This window comes from Perna viridis, chromosome 1 (assembly GCF_037379345.1).
Source record: "Perna viridis isolate PV_CMFRI_1.1 ecotype Kerala chromosome 1, ASM3737934v1, whole genome shotgun sequence".
Taxonomy (NCBI): Eukaryota; Metazoa; Mollusca; class Bivalvia; order Mytilida; family Mytilidae; genus Perna; species Perna viridis.
The window spans coordinates 24,658,688-24,674,754 of NC_142445.1; the positions used below are offsets into that span (position 1 = coordinate 24,658,688).

Consider the following 16,067-nt stretch of genomic DNA (forward strand, 5'->3'; position numbering starts at 1 on the left):
TTTTTCGTCTAACCCGGACTTGACTTTTTATGAGCAACTCGGTGGGTGTTTCTTAGAAAAACAGAGGACGCTTACCATACTGGTGCACCTGGTCCATGCTCCCATTTTTTAGTGGAGGCCAAGTTGCTCATTTGCTTTTGTTACTTTGTATGTATGATTTTAGTTACTTCATGTTCTTTGTTATGTATGTCTGTTTTCCATGTCTGGTCTGTCCCTGGATTACATTCTTTTGATTACCGCTATAATCTTGGTTCCCTTGATTACTCTTAGCAATATTTGTTTTTGTGTAAAACTAATGTATAAAATATTTCTGATTTTTTTGGTTTCATTTCTTAAAACGTTTATGGAGAACAAAAAAACAACGGAGGGACGGATCAAGGATTTTAGATTTTGGGACGGAAGTAGAAGTAAATGCCAAGCGAAACAAATTTTTGGGTGTAGAATTTGTGAAAAATCAAAATCTCATGCAAAGAAATGTTTTCCCCAATTTTAGGGAGGCGTACACCCGGTATGCCTTTCCTTGGATCCGCGTCTGCAACGCCTATACGAATTTCATTGTAAGGAAGTGCAACATGCACTGTAGTAGCAGAAAATAATACTATTAAAACGTATTTTAATGCTTAAAAGTTGGTTTCAGATATGACCATCGACCTCAATCAGTCATGGACGTCCTTCCTCCTCGACGCACTTGATCTTCAGCAGCACAGTCGGTGCATTGCAAGAAGCAGCCACTGTTTACCCTTCCTGAGCACCTAAGGTCACCACTAGTTTTTTAGTGGTATTCGTGTTGTTTGTTTTTCTGTGTTTCCTTTTCTATGTTTCACGGTTTGTTCTTCGTGTTATATGTTTTCATCCATGAATTTCCCTACATTTGAATCTTTTGTATTACTACATCTTCTTAAATTATTTTAAAGTAACTGAACTAAACAACTTTTGTTTTCCAGTTAAATCAGACTCAGCTATACACATACACGGCAATGAAAACATCCGAAAAATTACGATAATCAATGAACAAACAAAAAGCATTGACACAGAAACAGAAACAATGAGTCGAAAAGAAATCGCATAAATACAAAATACATGTATAAAGTATTAGTAAACTAGCACGTGGAAACAAGAAGCAGGTGTACCGAAAGGGAAAACGTCTCTCGCTTTATATTTTTTCTGATCGCTAATATCATGTTCAGTGTTTTACTGAAGATGAAAACATTGACGATTAATTAAATTTATGCCCTTTATGTTTGAGAAGGACACACCAACTGGAAAGGCAACCTGTAGGAGAATGCTGTAAACGTTTTGAAGCAATTATTTTAAACATGGGGTTGCATGCATGAACTTTGGACAACTACAGTGATAATTCCTACTATCAAATTCAGATGTTTGCGTCATTTCCTAAACACCGATTGAAATTTAATAACGTGACATATATTGACCTTGTTGAAGGCCATCTTTTGCATCTAATCAAATGTAGATAATTATCATTAGGTACATGTTTACACTATATATAAATTATGCGATTTAACTTTAATTTCCTAATTCGGAGGGGAAGGCGAAGTCGAGCAACATGCATCTGTATCGAGTCGTCTTTGCTGTGAGCAGCATTTTGGTTGCTTCTGCCATTGCTGATACGCCAAATGAATGTCTTAAACAATTCGATGGAAAAACCAGCGAAATTTTCGAAATTTTTCCCGGTGGAGCATGGGACAATTTGAAAAATATGGAGGGATTTCGCGTTTTTGACATAGCTTATAATCAGTGTAGAACCACTGCTGATCAAAAGTTTTTAATTCCAGATGACTTTACAGTGGAGCCAGTGAAAACAATGGAACTCGAATTTTTTGCCGAAAACTTTGACCATGAAAATTCATACAAAAGTGTAACATCTCCATCCATAAATGCTGACTACAGTTCCTGTGAGTCTAGTATGTTCGGATGGGAAAAAAGTTCCGTAAGTGGATCGTTTTCTTCCGACGCACAATTCTCAAAACAAAAAAGTCTCGAGACTAATTCGACCGTTTTAAGAGTTAGTGCCCGATTTCCTAGGTACAAAGTGTCGTTGAAATCGGATGCTGGCATCAATTCCGCTTTCCGCGAACAATTGCTGAAAATCGCAGCTTTAATGGACGAGAATCAAGATGAAATGGCTAAGTATGAATCACAAGTACTTATCCGTGACTATGGTACAAACATCATTTCCTCTATTCTTGTAGGAGGGGCTCTTGTTAAAGAGGATTATATAACAAGAGATGATTCCTCCAAAAAAGACAGCGATGACGCATCATTGCGCTTACAAGCCGGAGAATCCTTCAATAAAATATTTTTTCCATCAACTGAAACAAAGGGCTTTCTCCCAACAGTTAACACCAACAAATCTTCAGCAGACGATTATGCAAAGCGCGTAGTGTACTCAAAAATTACAACATATGGTGGATCTCTCATGCAGTCTTCAACCTTTAAAGTAGACGAATGGGAAAGTGCACTGGAACAGAACCTCGTAGCTATTGATAGAAGTGGGATGCCTATTTCATCTTTCGTTACTCCTTTTGTTCTCCCCGAAGTTGATGCGGAAACTGTTTTCAAGCTTGAACAAATGGTTTCAAATGCAGCAGCAGACTACTACAAACACAATGTCATTTATGGTTGCACCAATCCCACAATGGCAAACTTTAATAGCAAGGCAAATGTTGACGATGGTAGCTGTGGCTTGAACACTGAAAATAACATGTTTGGTGGTGTTTACCAAACTTGCACGGAATCCGACGGAGACTTCTGCGACCACTTCAGCCAAGTCAACGCACGTACTAACGCATACTCTTGTCCCGAAGGCTATAGATCTACTCTTTTCTGGAAAGCTAGAAAAGCTTACTCTGCTATTTGTCGCAGTCTTCACTATCTCGACTTCGATTGCTGGTCAAAGTGCAAAAATAAAGAATACAATGAAATTGAATATTCCGTATATTGGTGCTCTCCAGTTTCAAAGAACCCTGCTGCTGGCTTCCTCTTTGGTGGTATGTGGGATCCTGCTTATCGCGGTAATCCAGCCACTTGTGGGGACTTCTGTCCGTTGGGATATTCTAAAGTCATCCTTGGACTTAATTTGCGACTATGCTTCGCTGATGATGTATTAGACTATCGCAAACGCAGCATTCCTTTTGGCGGTTTCTACAGTTCTAGAAACGGCAACCCTCTGGCAGGAAGCAACAAGGCAAAGAGATGTACCCGACAATTTTCATCAAATCTCGTTTCCATCGATGAAACAGATGATATCTATTTCTGTGGTGTGTTAGATAACGACGACGACGACGATGACAATTATAAAAGCAAAAAATTCCAAGCTAACCGACTTGTCCGACCACCATTCATGAAAAGACCTATGGTAAAACAAACGGATCTAACCACCGCAATGGTCAAAATGAATACACTACAAGAAGCAACTCTCAAATTATCAAAACTTCAAAAAGCAGACGCCAAAATCAGCACTGATGAGACAAAATATCTTGCCCAAAACACCAACCGGGAACCTTCAAGTCAAGGGTCATCGAATAATTCTGGAATAATCATTGGTACAGTGGCTTGCGGAGTTATCTTAGTAGCTGTGATTTCAGTCTATGTATATGCCAGGAGGAAGAGACGCTCAAATCAGGAATATACAACACTATCTACCTAAAAAGAAAAACCGGTAGGTTTACAAGAATCATTCGTTTTGTTACCTTACCTAGAGCGTTTGAGAAGTCAAGAATCTGATGTATAAGTTCAAAAGATAGGAATTTGTGTCAAAAGTGACAATTACTTTCTTCTTCAGTATAATGATGCACTGTCAGTTTAATTATTGTTCTTAAACGCGGTAGTACCGAGACAGTGCTTGTTACTGTGAACTGCTTCTACATGTACATCAATGTTTTCCTGTTTTTACTGCTATATACATGTAGTAAGTGAAAGTCAAATATATTAAAGATTGATTGCAAACTAACATTATATCGAATCATTTATCAAGGCATAATCGCGTGCTTGTGTACATACTATCAATTTGACAAACACTAAAGGAAATTGAAGTCCAATACGTACATGTATCGGTTTCAGTAGTAAAATATCATCCATTTATCTCGTCGGATTTATTAATTTGTATTTCGATTGAAACATTTCACTAAATCATGATATGTTGTTTCAAAAATATACGGACTGCTTAGGTGCGTCCTCTTGCTTGGAAAATGCTAAGATCGACTCCGAATATACTTTGAAAACTTGAGGACCAAACAAATCTAAAATAAATCAAATATTGACAACAAACCGGATTTTCCCCACATTGAAATTAGAAATGAGAATGATTACTTGAATCTAATAAAGATGGCCGCCACTTGGAAACGATAAATTTAAAGCGATATTTGTAAAAATCAAATTTCCCCTTCATTTTTCACACGAAATAATATGAATTTGAAAAAAATATCTACACACATTCAAGTTATTGTACGGACAAGGATCAAAGTCTTTATTTGTAAAAATCGCACGAGACCTTTATTTTGTCATTGCAAACAACATAACCTATCCAGACTTTCAAAGGATCTGCTAGATATACTTTTCATATTTAATACCAGATATCATTATTGCACGGACAATGTTTGGCAGCCGCCCGCCCGCACATCCCAAAACCAATAATCGATTTTTGTTTCCTTCATACGTTCCTGGTACATCGGCGAGAGGGTGCACTCGATTTAATCAGAAAGTGTTATTTCGTTACGGGCTTAATATTGAAAAAGCCGTTTTTCGAATAAGTCGCGCAATAATATATTAGATACACGTGAATGTATTCTCTATTCTAACAAGTTTTAAGTCGTGACTTAAATTATGCATAATGCCAGCACAAAACTTTTTTAAGACTGTCCATAAATATGTATTTCCCATTTTAAAGTTTTGTTCTTTCTTTTCTTTCCAGATTTTGTGCATGCTGTAGAAAATATAACATGTATAAGCACGAGACTTAGTGATCACCAAAAGACTATGAAAATTTCTGACTGATGTTGAAGCGAATTTGAAACATTTGATTTTTATTGTCAATTCAAATTGGTTATAATAATAGTTGCCTTTTGTTTTTTGCCTGCATTTTTTTGGTTAGATATCTGTAGATAAATTGTTGTAGTTCTGAAAACAAATTACTGTTATTAACTAGAAAAGTGTGGATTTAAAATAATAAATACTGAAAAGCAGTTTTAATTTCTGACATTATATGAAGAAAAAGTGGTAAAGTCTAAACATTCTTTTTTCAGACTGTACTTTTTACCTAAGTGTACCCAAAGAGGATTTTTAATTATTTTCATTTGATTTTGAATCGCAGATTTATTTAAATATGCGCTTACAAAAAGATGACTCCTTCGTTGCTTCCCAATAAATAAGCTCAACCTCAAACCACTGAAAGATCTATCATGTATCAGTGAATTCTATAAATGGCAAAGCTGTATTATTATTATACCCCTGCTCATAAGGTACAAGGTTTATACGAATCGTCCCGTCTGTCTGTCTGTCTGTCCATCCACTCGTTTGTTGACATTATTTGTAACTACTCCTAAACCCTTCAAGGGATTGATGACATATTATAGGAACGTTGGTCATCATATGTAGATGTGCACGAAGGAATATAATTACTGTTTTGGTGGAATTCAAAGTGGGACATTCTAACTTAAGGGTTTTAGACTCTACTTGAAGGGGGTGTATTTTTTGCCAACTTGCTCACAGTATTTCCAATTTAACATTGTAAAGAAATATTATAAAATGTACATGAAACACAGAGATTTCATTCAAATTCGGCTACTGTTAAAATGTAGACAGTTCAAAAAGTGGAAAAGGACGGTTCAAAATCACAATGCCCCCATCCCCCCTTCGATGCATTTTGAAGGTGTAGACAGTCCATTTTCTCTAATAAGCCTGTTCACTGAAAAATGAAAGCCCTGGAAACAAGAACTGGTAAAAAACGAAAAATACTAAAATAGCTAATAATTCATATTACTTATAACATGCATGCATATAAACGAAAAAAGGTGGATGGTGTGTACCTAAAATTTTGTTCAGGCAGAATTAAGGGGCAGTCTATTCAAAAAGCTTTCAAAATCTTCATACTAAATATAAGATGAGTGCAGAAGTTTTTTTCACAAAATCATCTTGAATAAATAATACTGAAAATCTGCATTTTTATCTTATTTGCATGCAAATTACTCACATATGTAAACAATATACATACTCCAGTAGTAAATTACAAATATGATCTAAGAGTACACATTCTCAGTTTCATTTTGACTACTTTTGATGAAGGTACATACATACACACTTATTATGCACTTACAATGCAAAGATCTATGTTCAGTGTGTTTTTGGCACTATATAAGGCAAGGGGGGGGGGTGTGGTCATTTGACCCGGAAGTGGTAAGTGAGACCTAAATGGAAAATGTACTTTGCAGTCATTGTTTTGATTTAGTTCATTTGTGAGAGAGAAAATGCATGAATTTTCAAAAATACTGCAATCCTTTTCACAAAAAGTCCAAAGTGTAAAATCAGTGGTAAGTTATTAAGTAATTATATTTTGAACTACTATGATGTCATAGTGTACCACTAATTTTATCTGTGGCAACATCCCTTCAGCACCTGCGTAATGGAGTGTTCATATCACAACTCATACGTTATGCCAGAGCTTGCCGTGACTCCGCAGACTTTTTGTATCACACTAGAACTCTAACAAATAGGCTTCTGGAACAGGGTTATGTTGATACAAGATTGAAGTCATCGCTACAGAAGTTTTATGGTCATCATCATGAACTCGTGGATCATTATGGTATATCCATCTGCACCATAAAAACTGATTTATTCAATGGGTCATAGTTTTCCTTTCCTTTTTTATGAGCAACTTGGTGGGTGTTTCTAGAAAAGCAGAGGACGCTTACCCTACCGATGCACCTGGTCCATGCTCCCAGTTTTTAATGGAGTCTGAGTTGCTCATTTACTTTTGTTACTTTGTATGTATGATTTTAGTTACTTTATGTTCTTTGTTGTGTATGTCTGTTTTCCATGTCGGGTCTTTGTCCCTATATCACATTCTTTTGATTACCGCTATAATCTTGGTTCCCTTGATTACTCTTTTACGCTTAGGACTTTTTTTAGAAAAGGACTACAGAACCGTACAGAAAGGACTATAGTTATATAAAATATGGTGCAAGTAGACCAATAAATCAGTTTGTTTGGTGAGTTTTTCTGTACCATGAATCACCTCTATCATACATATGCAGAGTTTGAGATTTATATGGACTAATATCTAATATAAAAAACCTCAAGTATTACTCATTTCTCTTTTTTATTTTTCTTTTCTTTTCTTTCTTCACTGGATGATTCTCTTCAAATGATTTTTTGTCAATGAGTGGATGATAAAAAGCTAATTTCTTGATTTTCTTTGCCTTTTCATATGCATTTGGCACTTGTTCTCTAAACTGATCAACGTTTTGTCTTGATAAAAGATCAGCAGGTACATTCTGCCATCTTGGCTTATAAGATGCTAAAAACTCGATTTTGTATTTGTATATTGTAGTCAAGAGGATTTGATTCAATTTATAAAACTTTGAATATCTTTCTTTTGAAACATACAGTCCCCGATTCACCAGATTCACAGTAGAAACACAATCGGAGTAGCAAAGCACACGTTTGTTTACAAACTTGTGTTTCCATGTATAGCAAGCTGTCACAAAGGCATAAATTTCACCAAAAGATGAGTCAAAATGACCATCAGGAAAATATTTTTTGGTTAAATCTGTTGGCCATCTTTCTGTAAACCAGCGAACTCCATCTTCTTCCATAATTTCTAAATATGCACCTATCCCTCTCCTAGATGCATCAACATGTATAACACAATCTGGATTGAAGTCTTCTACATTTGGAATAAACGTACTAGCTATATAAGTTCCTTTGAGGTATCTGGCTATATCAAATCTAAGATTGTTTTGCCTGTCAAAGAGATCCAATGTCTGAAAAAAAAAACATATGTTCTACATTTAAAGGAATAGCAGAAAGTAGGATATCTTTTAAAATTTAAATCATGAGGGAAAATAAAAAAAAATTGTTTGAAAAGTCACTGAATTTGTTTGAGATGATGTCTTTTTATGAGAGTAGGTAGGGAAAAAAACTATAAATATTCAACATTTTTCAGCTTTACAAACAGCCAGTTCCCATTATGATATGTAATTCTTATATTTTAAGGTTTCATTAAAATGATTGGTAGCCTGAACATAGAAAGTGAGTTACCGGTAGGTGAGTGAGGGCTACAATATTTCTGCAAAACTTCATTACCCCACCACCACTGATTTGTAGAAATTACATTTATTTTCTTTGCTTTCCACTTTCGGAGTTTCACCACCATCACTTTTAAATCTACCCCAATCTTATATCAAACCATAAAACTCTTAGTTTATGATTCCTTGGATTCCAGTTGATAAATTAAAAAAAGATGTTTGTTTCCTATTACACTACACACCCTATTCTTCAGCTAAAAATAGTGTACCTTAAAGTTTTTTATGGTTATTTTTCAAGAAGCACTGTCAAAGGTTAGAATGGTTCTTTAAAAGACTCAATATAAAAAAAAATGTCAAATAAAAAAATCCCTACCTATCAGCCCTGTTTTTTCAAATGTGTAATAGGAAACACATACATTCTTGATTGGCCTTACAGAACTGCTCAATAAAGTCTTTTCAAACTTTAACACAATGCTGTTGGCCATAAATATAGGTAAATACTGGTAAATATTGGTCTTGTTTGATGAAGATGAACATGTAAATAGTATTTAGAAGTTAATGTCCTTTTTCACTTCAGATTTGTGCATTGAGGGTGTTTGGGTTTTAAATCCTTTGAAGACTATGTGGAAATCAATTATCAGTTGAATTATTTAATTTACAAACAATGTGGCTTGCATCAATTTTTGCTTAAATGTATGTGAGTAAAGTAAAGAAAAAATAGCTGATATTACTGACCTTCAACTTAATGCCTGCAAACAAGGCTGCCTCAAATTGACTGCTGTATGGTGTATTTCCACTGGCTTTTACAAACAAACTGATAGGCCAACTAATCTGTAGTTCTGTAAGCCAACTATTCTTCCCATCGATTATAACCTGAGATGTACGAATGTCAAAATTGTTCTCTTTTCTAGATTGGGGAGCTACAGTTTGTAAGCAGAGTTTCTCTAGAAGAGATAAAATCTGATTGGGTGTCAGAACTGAAACTTCTCCTGTCAGCCGATTTAGTAGCCCTGTATTCTGAAAGTAAAAAACAGGCAATCTGTATTAATACTGAATTCTTAAGTTTTTATATGGTAAGAAGAAATATCATTGACCCCTTTTACGACCTGAAAAAATGATATATGTAAATAAACAACATAATTGACTACAAAACTACAACAAAACTGGTTTATGTTTATCTGTATTTGAAAGCTTTGCACCAAAAGATGTTGTTAGTGCAGTACGCAATGTTAAAAAGACAGATTCTCTTATTTCTTAACAAGTATTTCTAATATGGAAGTTTTGCTATCAAGGAAATATTTTATCAGAAGTTATTTTTACAAAAAGTTATTATTATCACTCAATTGTTAGTGACATGAAGTGAAATAAAAATATGATTTCCAAAAAGAATCATTGGTTAAACAGAAGACATCTTACTAAAACAAAAATTAAAAATGGTTTTATCACTAGTTAACATTTTATAAACATGTATTATACACATTATATTAAGGGGGTAGACCTTGGGTAAGGGACTCTTGAAATCAGACATATGCCTGCATCATATTCAATTTCACCAAAGCATATCAAGCTTTCATTTGAAACTGAATGAAATCCATACTAGTCACTCTGATGCTTACATGAGATTGATGTAAAATACTGAATACAAACATTCCAATGATTTGTAAGAGTTGTGTCCCTTACCCTAGGTCTACCTCCTTAAATCTAAAAGTAACAGCTTTAACAAATAAATTTTGATCATACCCAATATAATTCACATGCTGTCAAGTAGGCATTCTCTTTCGCTTTATCAAGATCTTTATGAATCCCAACTAAAGTGAAAGTAGAAGGAAATGACAGATGAAGAACTGCCTTCCACAACCTTCCTTTGAACTTTGGTGTGCACTGAAATGTTGGTGTCCTTTGTTTATCAGACTGAATCAGTGGTTTGTACAGATCATCAATTAAACTAGCTGGATCAGGATATTCCTTCCGGAGCTTTTCAGCTGAAAATAAAGTTTACAGCACATTCATTGTATATGTGTACAGTACCTGAACCGATCCATTCAACAAAAATTGTGATCGGTGATCGATCACCGATCAGTTTCGGACCAGTCATTGATCCATCAAACCGATCCATTAAACTGGCCATTGCATCATGTACCCACAGAGTGGTCAATGTTTTTTACAGTTTTTGTTGTTTTCTTTGTCAATTTTACACATATTTACATAATGCAATAGATTTAAACATCAATTTATACTTTTATTTCACACTTCTTTTATTTTAAACAAATGATCCGTCATTATACATAACAAACTGTGGTCAGATCAGTAACCGGTCATTGGTAATCAATCCGCCAGCGATCAATCAGTCAGTGGTCATCGACCTGTCAAATCTTTGCACGGAATGGTTCAAGGACTATACAAATCACAGCTGCTTATATATATTTATATATACATGTATATATGGTAGTATATTTACAGAGGATATGCACAATATTTATCTCCTTTTATTCATTTATACTATCTCCTTTTACTTTTCAATGCATGCAAAGAAATATAATACATTGTACACAGAGATACGAAACTTGTTAATTATCAATAAAATCATCATGCAGCAGAGGATGAGATTCTCTGACCTTTCCACTTATTTATTAAACTACTTTTCCCCCTTTTAATGAAATAATCTGAAATAAATTGTAGCAAACATCCAGATAAGTAAAAATGGGGAATTGAAGTTTTATAATTATCTTGTGAAACAAAAGTGTTGTGATAGGTTAAAGTGAAAGTTATGATTTAATTTTGAATCATTATCCATTTCATAAAAATCAGGGGTGGGTAGGTGCATTTAACTTGTTTCCAATACCTTTTTTTGTATGTTTTAGCGAAAAGAAAAATTTGGTATTAAGTTATGAAATTGTAGAATGGGAAACTGAAGGTTTTATTTCAATATTTGCAATACTTTTTTAGTTATGATATTTCAAAGTCAAGCTGTTGATTAAATAAGTATGAGATCTCATTGCCTACAGCTTGTTAATATGAGATTTCTACACATGTAGCAAATCTCTTATATATCTATATCCCTGATGCATATGACATCTAGATTTAACAGATAAACAGGTCTGGTAATATTTATGTACAAAGTACTTTCTATATGATTCATTGTAACTAGTCCAAATTTCCTCTGACCCTGCAACCCTCCTCTTTTTTATTTGGATATTGATATGTCGGGTTGGGTCAGAATGATGTGCCATACAAAAAGTTGGAGATTTAGCGGTACCGCGGAGTATCACCCTTCAAGTGCTTGTAACGACTTTCAAGTTGAATTTGTGCATGTCACACCTACCTAGTTCAATTCCGGAATCATTTTCCTGTATGCCGATACCAAATTTGCTACAAAAATTACATTTATTATTGAAATTTTGATAATTTTCCACGAGAGACCCTGTTTTGTTGACATTTTGAATTGTAATTGAGAGTAGGCGGAGCTTGTTACTTTTGGAACGGAAGGGTAGCGGGCTCGTATTTTTCAGCGGAATTTTGAAATATTCTGTTAGATTCCAGTTATAAAAATCGTTTCTGCTCCATTCCATTCCAAATGTAACAAGCTCCGCCTACTCTATTACGATTCAAAATGTCAACAAAACAGGGTCTCTCGTGGAAAATTATCGAAATTTCAATAATAAAAGTAATTTTTTGTAGCAAATTTGGTATCAGCATACAGGAAAATGATTCCGGAATTGAACTAGGTAGGTGTGACATGCACAAATTCAACTTGAAAGTCGTTACAAGCACTTGAAGGGTGATACTCCGCGGTACCGCTAAATCTCCAACTTTTTGCTTGGCACATCGTTCTGACCCCACCCGACATATCAATATCCAAATAAAAAAGAGGACGGTTGCAGGGTCAGAGGAAATTCGGACTACATTGTAACTAACTCCATTTTCTGTCGTCTGATATTTAAGAGTTTACAGCATACCACCACTTAGAAACCTTTGGGTGTCTGTGATCATTAATCCCTTCTGGGATTCAGTGTCAAAAAACAGCTCCAGACACTGAATCCCAAAATGGATTATGTGATCATATGACAACAGAGCCAGAGGTCTAATATTTACCATGTTGTACATGTCATGTGGTTGTAAGTATATGACATATCAAACTAATTACACCATATATATATGAAATGCCATACTGTTACATCCATATTTATGTAGTACTTTATATTACCATCCTCGAAGCAAGGGCCATGAAACCGTTCAAGTCTCTTTTGGAGGCGAAACTCGAGATCGGGATCTCTGTTATTCCTTGTTGAGTGATTGCAATGTTTTGAAAAGTGACAGCACAATAAGCGATGTAACTGGATTCGAAGAATTTCCTGGACAAAAATCATTCTCCTAAGCAGGAGAGCTGCACTCTGTCTCTACATCGGAATTTTGTGGATTACTTGTTATTAGGAGATATTTTAAGCAGGGGAACGAAGTGACAAATTTTCGTATCAATGACTGATATCAACTCGAAACCTATCAGTGTCGTCCCAAATCAGATCGACGGCGTTTAATAGTATGGTCGATTTCTACCTTTCGTTCAATACGTAGCTTTTTGAAAATGATACCAATTTTCAGCCCGAGATCTTTATATCGGTTCCGAGAATTAATGCGTTGCAATTAACAATCAGAATAATCCTTTCTCGAGTCAAATCAATATTCTTGGGCATGCTTTATTTCGGAAAGTAATTTTGTTTCTGAACACAAAACTTCAATGAATATGGCTAAGTATACGAACTTAGTTTAATTGGATTTCTGAAGGGTCAAATATACATTCCGATTTTTCGTATCTATTTTGTAGCCAGGCATAAATGGTGTGGAACCTTCCGTGAAATAATTTTCCAACGTACCAAAAAGTTGAGTTCAATATAGACCTGTTATTATAAACAAATTTACGGCTTCATGGAAAGGGTATCTCACTAAACATGTGTAAAGTGTGTTCCATATTTGCAAAACATTATAGAAAAGAAGGAAACATAAGTCAAAAAGGGAGCTTGACAATTCAGCGATGAAATTAATGATATCATACTCTTTTACCATATAGTATAAGTCAGTTAGAAAATTTTTGGTCGCTCGAACTGGTACCGCTGTGACATCAGTGGTAACACAAAGTCCAGTGCCCTAGTCCACTCAGCCAGCTGGGCTATATAAAAATATAGCTTTCGCTGGCCGGGTCATTCCTCCTCGTATGATTAATCTAGGGCTGTAATTTAGTACACGATGTATCAGACAGAACCCTACCCAAGTTAAATTATCTCCCATTTAATTGTGATTTTCGTCTGTCGTGATAGGAAATGGCTGCGATAGGCCGTTGTTGGTTCTGATACGGAAAATGGTCGAATATGAACGACATCACGTGTTGATAACATATGACTGGTGAAAAGTGATTTCTACATGTATGGTGAACCCGAAACGACAAGTGTAGATCGTGCAGTTTGCTAGGCAGATTTGTAAAACGATGATTTTTTTGGATGGATAAGTTGTGAAAAATTCTTATATTGGTGGTAAACTGTGGTGCCCTGATGATATGTCGTGGTTTAAAATAAGCCTGTTTACTAATATATATGCAGACATGCGCGGAAACTGCTTTGATCACGTATTTTAATTCTATGGTAAGTGTTTTTAGTTTCCTAGAAAGTAAAAATTATTTTCCTCCGAAGTCGCATATAGAAGTGATCCCCATAAACTTAAAATTTTACTTGAAGACACAAAACACGTACATTATTAAGTAAACAAAAAAGGTCAAAGGTTGTAATGTAGAACGTACATGTACTGTACTATAGCTTCATTCGTCATTTCAATCGTCGTACGAAAATCGTACCTAAAATCATTAAAGATTAGAGTAGAATATGGTAATAGCTAATGAAGGATTCTTACATACTCACAAGGTGACAAGTTACGATTTTGCCATTTTTGGAATAGGTTCTATGGACATTTCATGCTAAGACGTTATATATGTTATATTCCGAGCACATGACAATCGGAAAGCTAGTTAAAATTCATCACAAGGTTTTGTTATAGGCACCATGATTATAAGTGAAGAAGGGTCAGATCGTATGGTCTTTAAAAAAAGAGTTCCAAATTCTGTAATTTTTAACTCATCTATTCACTGAAAAAAAATTGTAATCTGACATCAAATCCAAGTATACACCCCTCTCCCGCAGGATAAAAATGGTCGGTGTCTTTATTAGTAAACTAAATATATTATTTAAAAGTTTAATTTTGAACTAGCATTCTTTCTTAAAGTGCATCCACATAGCACAGGCTTTTCTTTCCATTAATGATTTGGCTGTATTATCTACAAATAACCTGTGAAGATTTTTTCCCAAGGTACATGTACAAATGTACGTGTAGATAGTGATAGAAACAAGTGCATGCGACGCGTACCAGGCGCGGATCCAAGGACTGGCGTACCCCCCCCCAAAAAAAAAAAAATCGGTAGAAAAAAAATTTCACCACAATTTTCACACCATAATACTTTTTGCCTTGCTTTGCGCGGCATTTAATTCAATTAACGCCCCCCAAACTCAAATTCTGGATCCGCCCCTGCGTATCTATAATTTATTAATTATTTAACAAATATAATGGGCAATTGAAAATGATTATTTCTAGTTCCCTAGTACTTCTTACAACAACTAACAAGTATTCTTTTTCAGACTTACAAGTAGTAAGTTTCTCTGTTTCCTTTACGTTATATTTATTTTTTGTTTTCTGTGTCCTCCGTAATAGAATTTTTCTATCTATTATCTTGGTAGTATCTAGATGTAGCTATACTTGTACATATACGTATTCATGACATATACACATATATATTTATAGTGACTGTTAACCGTTTTAACTAAATATACATACATGTTGATACTATTGTCATTAATACAGTCAGTATTACTATATAATGCAGTTGTTATTTTAAAGGGAAAGTACAGATGAGTGTGATAGAAAAGCTTATGTCGGATTGAATCAACATGTGTTTATACCCAGAAGAACAGCAATAGAAGGAACACATTTATCAAATATGTGAAGAAGTCAAGAACTGTATAGAACAAAAAATGTGTAAAGAAACGAAATAAATTTAATATTTATTTGTGACACTGTTACTACTATGATTCCCGCTATGATCCTGGTTAATATTAACCAAACGAAAAAATCAGGGTTGTATCAAACTTGAATTTTGTGTTAATACTTGTCTAAATTGTTAAGGGTTCTACCTTTACGGTCGTATCAAACTGTAACCCAGGAAGCTTTACACTCCATGTTGAATTCGAATTGGTTAATATTAGGTTGCACCATAAAGGATGAAACTTACAGAAATTTCGATTGTGGGTATTTTAGTATTTATACATGTAGATAGATAGATTCAATAATTTTGATGAGAAAGAGGTTTGAGATGCATGCTTTCAGTTTTACGGAAAGATTCACACACCAGATTAGGTTGATCTTAATAACATTTTATAACAGGGTAAAGAAAGGTTTGTATTGATTTCGGGGTTTTGGAGGAATGTTGCGTAGTCCTCTGACCAACCAAAATTATGTCCCCATCGGGATGTTTCTCCGTGCCGCATCCTCTACACTTTGTGCACATGTGTAGTGTAATTGCCTTTTCTATTGAAAAAAAATCGGCATAGTGTTAAATTTCGTAAATCATAGAATTAGAGACAGTGTGATTGTTTCACAAACATAAGTAATTTGGGACTTAAAGTGTGAGAAAGGAATTAAGAGTAAAATGTAAAAATGAATTCAAAAGACAAAGTGCATGGAATAACTGAAAATAAAAACAAAATCTAA

The 16,067-nt window shown here is 34.8% G+C and overlaps 2 protein-coding genes and 1 long non-coding RNA gene across 3 annotated transcripts; 2 read left to right on the top strand and 1 right to left on the bottom strand.

Annotated features, from left to right (window-relative positions):
* The first annotated feature begins 1,521 nt into the window (after positions 1 to 1,521).
* Positions 1,522 to 5,201, top strand: LOC148627912 (macrophage-expressed gene 1 protein-like). Its single transcript, XM_088581630.1, has 2 exons — positions 1,522 to 3,679; positions 4,931 to 5,201. The coding sequence occupies exon 1, from the start codon at positions 1,565 to 1,567 to the stop codon at positions 3,665 to 3,667; it is 2,103 nt and encodes a 700-aa protein (XP_088437756.1). The 5' UTR covers positions 1,522 to 1,564; the 3' UTR covers positions 3,668 to 3,679; positions 4,931 to 5,201.
* A 147-nt stretch (positions 5,202 to 5,348) lies between these two features.
* On the bottom strand, positions 5,349 to 12,727 carry LOC148627913 (uncharacterized). The gene is made up of 4 exons (XM_088581635.1): positions 12,466 to 12,727; positions 10,002 to 10,243; positions 8,997 to 9,278; positions 5,349 to 7,997 (listed from the first exon to the last, which is right to left on the bottom strand). The coding sequence occupies exons 1-4, from the start codon at positions 12,626 to 12,628 to the stop codon at positions 7,317 to 7,319; spliced, it is 1,368 nt and encodes a 455-aa protein (XP_088437761.1). The 5' UTR covers positions 12,629 to 12,727; the 3' UTR covers positions 5,349 to 7,316.
* Positions 12,728 to 13,526: 799 nt separating this feature from the next.
* LOC148627914 (uncharacterized) lies at positions 13,527 to 15,364 on the top strand. The gene is made up of 2 exons (XR_015921933.1): positions 13,527 to 13,894; positions 15,198 to 15,364. It is a non-coding gene; the product is annotated as an uncharacterized LOC148627914 (long non-coding RNA).
* The last annotated feature ends 703 nt before the right edge of the window (positions 15,365 to 16,067 follow it).